The sequence below is a fragment of the Osmerus mordax genome, chromosome 17 (genome assembly GCF_038355195.1).
Source record: "Osmerus mordax isolate fOsmMor3 chromosome 17, fOsmMor3.pri, whole genome shotgun sequence".
Lineage (NCBI taxonomy): Eukaryota > Metazoa > Chordata > Actinopteri > Osmeriformes > Osmeridae > Osmerus > Osmerus mordax.
Window position 1 is genome coordinate 15287981 of NC_090066.1, and position 12458 is coordinate 15300438.

Here is a 12458-nt window from a genome sequence, read left to right on the forward strand (position 1 = left end):
ATGGGTAATTTGTTCCATAGTTTTGGGGCGTAATTGACAACGGCCGAATCACCAATCTTCTTATGACTGCTTCTGGTGACCTCTAATAGGCCTGCATTTGATGATCGCAGTGTTCTAGCTGGTGTGTAGTTTATGAAGGAGTTAGCAATGTAGCTAGGTCCTTGTCCGTGTAGAGCTTTGTATGTGAGGAAAAGGACCTTAAAGTTAATTCTGAAGGTAACAGGGAGCCAGTGTAAAGTAGCTAGGACAGGACTAATGTGTTCTCTCCTTTTAGTTTTGGTTAATAATCTAGCTACAGAATTTTGAATGAGCTGTAGTCTTTCAGTGGTTTTCTTGGGAAGACCAGTGAAAAGTGCGTTACAGTAGTCCAGCCGGCTGGATATAAAAGCATGAATTAACTTCTCTGCATCATTTTGGTTTATGAATGGTCGTACCGTTATATTGCTATATTCCTCAGGTGAAAGAAAGCTGTTTTGGTCACTTTATTAATGTGAGAGTTGAAATTCAAATCTGAGTCCAGGATTACACCGAGACTCGTCACCTCTGGTTTAAGACAGGGGGTTAAGCCTCCAAGATTCTTAATAAGCATCTCTCTTTTGGATTGGCGTGACTGATCACTTTCATTGACATCTCGACAGCTCTGCTTATGTCAAACAATCTTTCATAGCAACAGTCACGCACAGCAATGGCACATTAAAATCTGCTTAGTCCAGCACTACAATATTATATTTGAGCTGTCTGATTCAGAAGACGAAGCCCTGCCATCTGAAAATCCATTCAAATGGTCACTGAATGGTGAGCTACAAAATGCTTTGCTGTCTATTTTACTCAGGAGTAAAGGAGTAAAATAGATAGTTAGCACAATGTTAAATATGCAACGTTAGATGCCACTCTCAAAGCTAGCACTATAATTATAATGCTAAATGATGGCTCTGTAGAGTTAGCTAGTGCCATATTGTTATTTATAAATATCTTTGAGTTTGAGTTAGGGCTGCAACAACAAATCGATTAAAATTGATAAAAATCGATTATTACGAGCTGGCAACGAATTTCATTATCGATTCGTTGTGTCGCGCGACTATTACTCCACTCAATAAGTCGTGGAGATGTTTGAGTATATATTTAAAAAAAAGTTGAGTTGAGCGTAGAGGCGAGACCATCGGAGAGATGTTGTTGAGTAACGTTGCTCTGAAACACATGGCGGAGGCAGAGAAATCAGTACGACCTAAGTCATCCAAGGTGTGGGAGGATTTCATACTAAATAAATCGAAAAAGTGTGGCAATTGACCGAGGTGAAGTTGGTTTCGTATTCGACATTTGTCTCACATTCGGAGTAGCGTCGCGTTAGGGACCGGGTGAAAACTACCCATACAATTTTGAAAGATTTGACTTTTATAATATTTTTATGAATATAAAAACTCAAACGGACACCAGATTATTCTATTAATGTCTGGCCTACTTCCACACCCTTTCCTTTTCAATTAAGTTTCAAACAAAATGAAATCGCTAATCTCTGAAAAATGCATGAAATCTTCGCTAATCTTAACTTTTTTAGAATTGTACTGAAAAATCTAAAATATACACCAGGTTATTCTAATAAAGGCTGGCCAACTTCCACATCCTTTACATTTTCAATTAAGTTTCAAACAAAATGATAAGAAATCACTAATCTCTGAAAATAGCATGAAATCCTCACTATTCTTAACAACTTTCAGAATTGTACTGAAACATTTCAGTACAATTTCACAAACAGTTTTACTTGGTGGCACTGGTGCTCCAAAGTTAAGAGCACCATCAAATATTTTTGAGCACCCAATGAATGTTAATGAGCACCACAACTACAATTTTAAAGTTATAGATTTACAGGGCTCAAGTTTTATACAAATTTTGTCTTGAGATTACCATACCTTTCAACGTTTTGGGTACAAACATTCTGGGAGACGGGATGGGGGAAATACAAGGTGTTGCATGAGAGCATGAGAAATGGTTGAAATGCTTGAGTCTCACGGAAAATGCATCATGTGACAACTGAGCACAGGTACAAAGTGACTGACAGCTAATATTAACCAATATGAAATCTGTATTAAAGTTTAGAATGTAAAGGTGAAGTTTAATTGGTTAGACATTGGATAGAATGGTGGACCGGTCACTGTATCAGCTCACAGCAGGCACATAGTGTTTTGTAAAGAACTAAAAAACGGTCACACCATGATTATTTGCACTCGCACAAATCTCAAATATTATTTTAGGTCTCACAGACACAATTTCTGGAGCATATATGGTAGACCAAAATGGTAGAAATTTCAAGCCCTGTTTAGTGCTTTGTTAGACATACAGTAAACAGGGAGCCAATGCAAATAAGTTAGGATATTTCTGACTAATTTGTACTTGCGAGTCCCCATGATAAGTATGGCAGCTCTGTTTTGTACCTTCTGTAGACGAGAGAGCGAAGAAATTATAAATTTTGTATTTCATGTCAAATAAATATTTAATACAAGGAACTTCCGGTGGCGCTAGAGCGAGATGGACGCATAGTAGAGAGCTCCTCTAATCGGTTTTAGAAAAATACCTCCTATTAAAAAATATCAGAATCATATACATCTAAAATCCAATGTCAGAGGAGGGAAGATGCAAAAGAGTCAAAAGAAAGACAAAAAGATGCCTAAAAAGTCAGGAAATGGGAAAGAGGGAGAGGAAGAAATGGCCACGAGTAGGAGTAACGAAGCTAACATTAACAATGTGTTAGAAAGTCTGTCACAACTATCTAAAGAGCTGAAATATTTCAAACAGGACATGAGAAAGGACCTAAGTGAATTTAAAAGCGATGTCACAGTCTATGAAGGATGACCTTGCCGAATTCAAAGTAGAAGTTCTGCATGAGTTGCAGAGTCAGAATGCTAGCGTTACGGAGGCGCAAACACGCATAGCCGACCTGGAGTCAGTCTGCCTGGAATTGAAAGACACGTTGATAACAGTGGTGAAACAAAGCACAGAGATGCGGGACAAGATGATTGATCTGGAGAGCCGCTCTAGACGAAATAACCTGCGAATCTATGGAATACCAGAAGGCAAAGAAGGTAAATCAGTCGCTCACTTTGTAAGTGAACTGCTCGAAAAACAGCTCGGTCTGCCACCTGGAGTTGACCTTCAGATACAGCGGGCGCACCGTGCACTGATCCCTAAGCCAGCTGCGACAGCAACTCCTAGATCGATAATAGTGAACTTTCTTCAATTCCAAGTCAAAGAGTTGGTTCTTCAGAAAGCCTGGCAGACGAAGTTTGAGATCGATAGACAGCGAATTTACTTTGATAATGACTATGCAACTGACATCGTGAAGAAACGCAAAGCATATGGGCCGATCAAAACCATATTGAAGGAGAAGGGGATCCGTTTCCAGACACCCTACACGAGGATGCGCGTCCACTGGGAAACTGGACTACAGGTCTACAGGAGTGCAGATGAGGCGGCCGAGGACCTGAATAGACGAGGATACCAGGTGACTGTGGAGAAGACAAACACGGCAACGGCCGTTGAGGAACGGCTGAATGAGCTACTTCCATGGAAAAACACTACTTCAGGCAGAGCAGCTCACCGTGCAAGGGACAGACTCACAGAGTTTAGAAGGGATCATGACTGACGGACCAGGGAGATAAACGCTCAAAGAAAGAAGAAATCGTAAGCTCATTTTTGAAGAGACATAAAAATAGAGGTATTATTTTGGTTATTAGATTACACATAAATCTACATTGAATTAGATTCCCATTCGATCTGAGTCTCTGTTATAATCTATTTATATTGCATATAATTTTGAAGGCAAGGTTTCTACCTATTGCTAGCCTGCTCTTTTGTTGCTGTTTTTTTCTTCCCCTTTCGATGCAAACTACAATCGATTCAGGGCGACATATATATAGACTAAAGACTCTAGCAAGTCTATCTTTCAAAACCGATGGAGGAAATGGCCTTAGCGCCGAATGTTGGACATTTCTAGTAGGAACGAGTATTTTCTCACCACTAGGGAGGGCCCCTACGAGCATGAGGCACCTTTCCCTCCTCCCACCAACAGGGAACATAGAGGATGGCTAAACTCATCCTTTTCTTTGGAAGTCACAATGTTCTATGTTCAATTTATAGTTCAGAGTTCACTTACTGTTATTGTTTTTATGTTAAGGTCTGGATTGCAGTATTACAACCACGGAAATGATTAAGATACTGTCATTGAATGTTAACCTGTTTTTCGTCCGGGCCCGCCCGCGGGACCGAAAACACTGCCCCCTACCCCCCCCTGTTACTACGCACTAAATGTTAATAAATACATTTTTTAGACTACTACACATGTTACACATCATTGGAAAGCTACGATTCTTGTGCTTGTAGATATGTAAACCATTTCAAGATCGAGTCACAACAACAAGTTTAGTCAACGTCTTTGTCCAGTCACCACTTTGGTGTTGTTTACAAAGCCAAACGTCTCTACTTACCCTCAAAGGTTCTGTGTCGTCCAGGTATGCAAACAACACATCAAAACTTGATCTGCGTACATTCCCAAGGGTTCAAAGTATCTAACCATGTAAAGTAATTCGTCCAAATACAATGTTTTACATTCATGAATAGCCATTATCCTTTGTTTCATTTTGCAACTTAGCCGACGGAAGAAACAACTTGTTCACATAAAAGTGTTCTTTTCTCCGGTTAGCAACGGAGTATTTACGATATGAAGGCATCAAAATGTCCGTTGAACCCTCCCCTTTTGATTGACACCTTGTTTGACCCAATAGGAGCTTCCATGCCCCGTAGACAGCCCTCTAAAGCCAACTAGGTCTGTGCGTCCTGCCCCCCCCCGCCCCCCCCCCCCACACTCGTTCTAAACTAATTTCTCAAACTGGCTTCGACTGGCTCTGAAATTAGCTCGTTAGCCTTGTAGCTGACAGCTAGCTGAAAATGCCAATACCTCATTTGTATGCGTCTGTGGAGCCTTCAAAATAAGAGTCGATTGCGCAATATGGTTGACAGAATCAGTTTTCTTTGTGCGCCAATCCTGGGAATCAGATAAAGCACTCCAATGTGTTCATGCTTCAATTTTTGTGTTTCAGTAATACTAATTAGGGATTTAACTATTATATATGATAGTTCTAAGTACCACCTTTCATTAGAGATAACAATTATGAAAAATAATACCTTTTATCCTGAGTATTTGACCTTGGTTACAAAGGGTCATTTTGGAGTCTCCAAAAGGCCCTTTTAGAAAATGCCTGGATGTACTCTTATAAAAACATGTGTCAAATATGAATATATTGTGGTATTATGTTTGACTTTTGAATTGGGTAAGGCTTCAACCTGTGGTCCAATTTAGTCTTCCAGCTAATACCTACCACCTCTAGGCCTCTTCAGGCCTCTGTTTTCAAAACAAAATCTAGGCGGAAATAGAAATTTTCACTTTCCTTGTGTTCAAGCTTCTATTACTCAACACTAGTAGGACTGACAGGGGTCCTGACAACAGGGGACATAACTTCAGAGTGTAGAGACGTTTGGCTTTGTAAACAACACCAAAGTGGTGACTGGACAAAGACGTTGACTAAACTTGTTGTTGTGACTCGATCTTGAAATGGTTTACATATCTACAAGCACAAGAATCTTAGCTTTCCAATGATGTGTAACATGTGTAGTAGTCTAAAATTTTTATTTATTAACATTTAGTGCGTAGTAACAGGGGGGGGTAGGGGGCAGTGTTAAAAACACTATACAATACAATGCATTAAAACACTTTATCAAAAACCAACTGCAAGGATTAAAATAAATGGCAGTCTGACAGAGAGCATACAATTAGAGAGATCTACCAGGCAAGGTTGTTGCCTATCACCAACACTTATTGCAATTTTTATAGAACCGCTGGCGCAAGCAATTAGACAGGTATTAATGTTGGGAATGAAGACCACACCATTGGGCTTTTTGCTGATGATGTGATCTGCTACCTAAAAGACCCAGACACATGTCTTCCTGTACTAATTAACCAACTTGAGATCTTTGGTTTTTATTCTGGTTATAAGTTGAACTTGATAAACTCAGATATTAACATTGAACTATTCCCCATCCAAAGCTATACAACAAATCTAAACTGGAAATCAACAACAATGAAATACCTTGGGGTAACTATAACAAGGGGGATGGAAGACTTATATGAAGCCAATTTTGTTAAAATGGACAAAACTATCAAGAATGATATAAACAGGTGGGCTGTCCTGTCCCTGGACTTTAGTTCACGAATAGAGGCCATAAAGATGAATATTCTCCCACTACTCCTCTACCTCTTTCAGGCTCTTCCCATTGAGATACCTGAAAAACAATTCAGAGCATGGGACAAAATTATCTCAAGGTTCATATGGAATGAACAAAGACCGAGAATCAGATTTGAGACTCTTCAACTTGGGAAACATAAAGGGGGAATGGCGTTGCCAAACCTCAAGGAATATTTTCATGCTGCAGATTAGACCTATAGTTTGCTGGTGTGATGAACGCTATGAGGCTAAATGGAAAAACCTTGAACAATATGTACAAGGAAGGGAAATCCAAAGTCTCATTGGGGGTGGTAAGGACGCTAAAGATTTAATTAAACAGATGGACAGGATCACCCAATTTACATTCAAAGTGTGGTATGACACCACGCGTAAATGTAAATTAGAGGGTGATCTCAGACTACTTAGGTGGGCAGCCTATGACGAACAATTCATTCTAAACACTCTTGACCAGAGATTCAAACAGTGGATACGAAATGGAATAACAGCACTCTGTACAGTAACAAAAGAGGGTAATTTCATGAGTTTTCAGCGGATGAGAGAAAAGTTTGCTTTTTATAACCGGGATCATTTCAGATATTTGCAACTAAGGGACTACTTTGAGAGGGAGGTAAAACCTAATACAAACCAGGACAAACATTGTGTAATTTCAATTGTAATAGGAACATACAACTCAGGGAGATACAGAATAATATCTGCATTGTATCAGCAATTAATGGAGAGTAAAGGGAATTCAACCCTATATGTCAAGCAGAAATGGGAAAAAGTTGAGTTGGGTGTGAATATTTCTGAGGAAGATTGGCTACATATATGGAGAACCCAGCAATCTACTGCATCATCACGTTCATGGAGAGAACACTGTTGGAAGAATATAATACGATTTTTTATTACTCCCAAACTTAGGAGCAAATTTGTATCAGTGTCCCAACCATGTTGGAGAGAATGTGGTGCTGTAGATGTAGATCATGCTCATGTCTTCTGGCTCTGCCCAAACATTATTCAGTTTTGGGAAGATGTGCACTTGACTTTGACCAGCATCCTGGGTTATGAAGTACCTAATTCATGTACAGTACTGTATTTGTACAGGGAGTCAGGTGGCTGAGCGGTTAGAGAATCGGGCTAGTAATCAGAAGGTTGCTGGTTCGATTCTCGGGGGCAGTGTTTTCGGCGAAAACACTGCCCCCTACCCCCCCCTGTTACTACGCACTAAATGTTAATAAATACAATTTTTTGACTACTACACATGTTACACATCATTGGAAAGCTAAGATTCTTGTGCTTGTAGATATTCTCACCCTACTTGCCTCGGGGGAATGTCCCTGTACTTACTGTAAGTCGCTCTGGATAAGAGCGTCTGCTAAATGACTAAATGTAAATGTAAAATGTATTTTGGTAATATGGCTGGAAATATTGTGGCAAGATCAGACAGGAACTTGTTCAAAATCTTGATAGCAGCCTGTAAAAAAGCCATTACAAAAAGATGGTATAAACCAGGTCCCCCAACTCGAGATGAATGGCTGAAAATTGTGAATGAGATGTATGTGATGGAACATCTAACACATAGATTAAGAGTACAGGCAGAACAATGTGAAGAGAAATGGGTGAAATGGACTCTTTTTAAAGGTCAATGACAGGATGAGGGTTGAAAACTGTATATGTCCCAGGATCACTTTGTGGAATCAATGCAATCCAGCATGTTCATGGTTGTTACGTTTTTAGTTTTTGTATTATTTTCTGTCTGTGTGTGTGTGTTTACTTTTCTGTTCCTCTGTATCTGTGAAAAAACTTGAAACGTGAAAAAAAATACAAAAATGAAATTAAGGACACGTGTTCATTGGCATCATATCTCATTTTCTATCATATCTTTTTGTAGATCTCCCTAAAGATGATCTGACTCTTCAAACACAGAGTGAAAGTCAAGTCTCCCTAGGTGTGATGCACCCCCAGTTCAATGTTCTCCACTATCCCCTGGGTCAACATGGAGTACCGGTCAACCTGCCGTCAGCAGCGCCATATGGAATGCCGCCTCAGGTCCCCATACACCTCCATCCCACAGTGCCTCTCCTACAGGTTCCTTGTGTGACAGCCCAGGGCCTCCCCCCTCCTCCCCCACCACCACCTCCCATGCAGCATGGCAGTCTGACAGCCGCCCAGCCAGATAGCCGCACCACACAGGTAAGTGAAGAGTGGATACTCAACCTCATCGCATAGTATTTTGGGTAGACGAGGGTTAACAGGGTAGATCACTAAGAAATGTTAATTGAGCAAGATTTTTTTCACTGAGTGTTTTTGTAGGGTTCTACTAAGCCTAGTCTACTGTGTACCCTATAATAAAAGCATTGTTTTATTTCATTCAAGTTGTTGTCAAGATCTATAAGGAGTACAGTTTGTTTCCCAATTTTACACGACAATTTAAGCAACCGGGGTGAGGCCGCCATAGCCTGGCTCTGCCCTCCTACGTACTTCCGCTCAATTTAGATTTTGCTTCTGTACTAGGTCTGGGAATTCGGCACATAAGTCGGTTTTCTCAACAAAAAAAATTTGTAAGGCCAATCAGCGAACAGAGGGAGTGGCTGAGAACAATGAAGTTGATGTTGTGTGCTAGTTTGAGTTGTAGTTCAGTAATAACAGCGGAGAAAGATGCGAGCGAAGCCAAAGTTTGATTTTCCAGCTACGGCAGCTAGCTCCGTTACAGTAGTGGTGAAGGAGTTGGCTAAGGCGAACGCTAGCGATTGGTTATGGCAGATCAGAGTGGCTCGGGGCAGATCCAATAGTTTGAAACTTCAACAGAGTACCCGCCTTCAAGGAAGTTAACACTTGTCAATGGAGCGATCCCAGACCCTCTGTACAAATGAAATGTACTAGGGTCTGATTAGGACCAGACTAAGGCTGCCACACAAGCGGGGGTGCAGAGGTGCCATCAGCCACAAAAAGACGTAATGGAGCTAACGAAACCGCAGCATAGATGCTGCTTCGTTGTTTTGGGGCAAAAAATGTATGCATGTTGAAACTATATTTTAGCCTGATTTTCCAGAAAAACGTGAGATACAACTCACAATGAAATAATGAGTTATAACTGAAATATAATATTATATGCTACAATAATTTTGCAAAATTGTTTAACACTGAAAAAGCCACAGTTTGAGAATTGAAAGGTAGTCGTGCTAGCTAGCAACTATTGAATTATTCATTTGTTGGGCATAACCAAAATCTGGTGGAGCAATGCTGTAAAGTAACTGAGTGACCAAGAAGGCCAAATTCCAAACTGTTTTGGTTCATTTGGTCAGTCAGTCACTTAAATATATATCTAAAAATAAATATTCTCATAATTTATAAATCGCTAAAACAGATGCATATAATGTAGATCCTGAAAAGTTTTATAAGATTGCCTCCTTTTTAATGAAGTGCACAAACGGGACACAACACTGTAGGCTTGCATTGCTTGCTAACTGCAAAATACTGATTTATGTTTTTATGTTGTCTTAGCAAAACCAGGCTGAAACGCTCTGCAAATGGCAGTAAGTGAGGCTAATAGGCTACTCTATATTATCTAACAGGACAACAGCTCAAATAATTTTTATTGTGGAACAATAGCAATATCTCAACTATAGTGCAACAATAACATTTCAACTACAACACATTGAAAAACTGCATCATATTATCTGCAACATAAATATTTAGTGGGTGCAGTCTTATACAAGACAGTGTGACAGCAGGATCTCAAATACAAAATCCAGAATGTTTCCAGGGACCATAACAAGTAATGTACAGCTTTCTATTCCCTTAGGCCAAGTGAAAAATGAATCCTGTACAAACATTAAGTGACACTGAGTATAGCCATCGTAGCAGTGGTAAGAGAAGCCATGTGTTTGAGGGCAGTTTCAGCAATACCCATTGCAACCAGCCTGGGAAGCTGGTGGGTGGCCATGTCTAAGGCTGCAGACAGGTCGAGGAGAACCAGGACAGTTGAGAGGTCAGAGGCTATAACTGTATAGGGAGTGGAGTGTTTGCCTTGAACTTATATTGGTGAGTGTCTAGCAGGTTGCTCTTGGTTAGGAAAGGAGATAGCTGATTTAAAATGGCTCTTTCTAGAGTTTTGTAAAATAATTATAGAAGTAACACCAGAGTATTTCCAGCTCCTCAAGGCTGAGGACGGCCTGGGGGTAGAGAACAGTTGGGTTCCATACAGGGTGAGTGACGACTCCTGAACAGAAATTAATGGAGGTAGCAGAAAAACTCTGCTCCGAGAGAGAATTTCAAGGAGAATGAGAAGTAGACCTATGCACCTTTCTCAGGCCCTAGATCCTAAGAGTATGTGAAAAGGAATAACCTATTAGCGTATACAGAGCATCAGGATTGGCGGTATTGACATTTGAGATCCATCTCTTAGTAAGAGTAACAAACTGAAGTTGCATCTCTAAACATGCTGTGCTGCGATTAACGTTGTTTGGATGAGCGCTTCGCAAAAAAAAAAAAATTGTCGCCATGTTGAGCTAGCACTATGAATCTCATGAGAAAAATATATCACGGCGTTGAGCTGTGCCCCATTGCGCTTTAGCCACTGATCTAACGCTACACTGTGTGTAGTTGAAATACTGTAGGTGTATTGGTCTTATGAGTGGTTTGTAAAAATGTTATGGTCCTGTAAATTCCTTTCCATGACAAACTCATTAAAGACAAGCAGACTGATAAAGATATCCCATAACATAACACATACATACACCTCATAATAATACATGCTAAAAGATCACCGTAATAAAGGCACTATAAAAAGTATTACATAGAATTCATCCTCAAGCAGCATTGAGAAATGTTATGGAAGTTGGAACAAATGAGTTCTTAAAACGGTTGAGTTTGCAGTAAGGGACTCTATGTATGTGTGGCTGCGAACCCAGTCCTGTTTAATTGGTAAAATCAACAACAACAAAAAATGCATGGCACAGGGTTGCCGATATTGTCTGTGTTCCTGATGTGTTTTTTGTACTTTTAAATTCAGTCTCATCACATTACGCAACCTTGTTCCATGCTAGCTAGCTAGCCCAGCCGGCACACAACCGACTACTATTACGATACATTTATAAATACATTAACACAAGTCTGCACCTGAGGGATAACGACAAAAAAGTCAGTACTGTTGTGTTAAATAGATAAGATCATGCTACATCTAGCCAGTGTATCAGATTTCTTGCATTGTATGTAAAAGTTGTATTTTGATTGATATCGTGAGTACATAAACCCAATTTTGCATGCTTGGCCATGACACCGTAATACAAACTACAACAGTGACCTTAGAGAACTTCCACTCTGCATTCACTTGTCTGACACGCCCCCCAATCGTGGTGCGTATTGGCAAGGCAAGCAAAGTGGAGCATTAAATAATGCTGTAGTGTACATGCACCATTAGCCTATATAAAGACAACAGGTAATTGAATTCCATTGCTTTGTTAGGCATTAGCAAACGAAGATTTACTTGCTGGACAACCTTTCCATTGGCATTTCACAAATACGTTTTTGGGGTATACTGTCATTTAGAAGCACATTTTCGTATCGGTTTTACTATGCCAATACGGCCAGGTGAGCAGTGCTGCAGTGCGGGCATGACATTGAATCAGCTTGTTTATAGATCAGTACAAAATAATTGTGATTTAATGCGTTTACTGGTGCTCATTGCAAATGTGACTCCTTGTCGGTTTCTTGAGGCATGGATACATATGAAAACATTTGACTGATCAGAAAGAGATTGTATGTCATAACATTTGTAAATAAACAGAACAAATTATGTGGCGGTCAGGCTCCCGGCCAACAACAATTTGATACCCTTTTTCCAAGTTAGGATCCAATCCCCCTGCAGACACATAAAGAAAACGTTACATGCAACATTTTTATCTGAAGTATAATATGGGTAGGAAATATAACAAATATTATTAGTAATTCTAATTTAGTTTAACTGTTTTGCTTTGGTTCAGGCCAGTCACATGCATGCGATCACCCCCCTTTCATTTCTGTGTCGTTTGCCCTCATCTCATATACAGTGCTTAATATTTTGAATTAAAAAATAAGAATTTGGTGTGCATGGACCACAGAATGTGTAGGCTGAATGCATGTTCACGTCCAGGGACATGTTGCTCGGCTCACATAGTCATATTCTGCAAGGGACTGGGAGAAGAT

General features: G+C 40.0%; 1 protein-coding gene across 4 annotated transcripts in view; it reads left to right on the forward strand.

Moving 5' to 3' along the window:
* scaf11 (SR-related CTD-associated factor 11) overlaps nucleotides 1-12458 on the forward strand; it is a 74214-nt gene that overhangs the window by 31452 nt on the left and 30304 nt on the right. For all 4 annotated transcript variants that reach the window (XM_067254830.1, XM_067254831.1, XM_067254832.1 and 1 more), the window contains one exon: nucleotides 8164-8465. In XM_067254830.1, the coding sequence (XP_067110931.1) occupies nucleotides 8164-8465 (302 nt within the window). The remainder of the gene's footprint in view (nucleotides 1-8163; nucleotides 8466-12458) is intronic.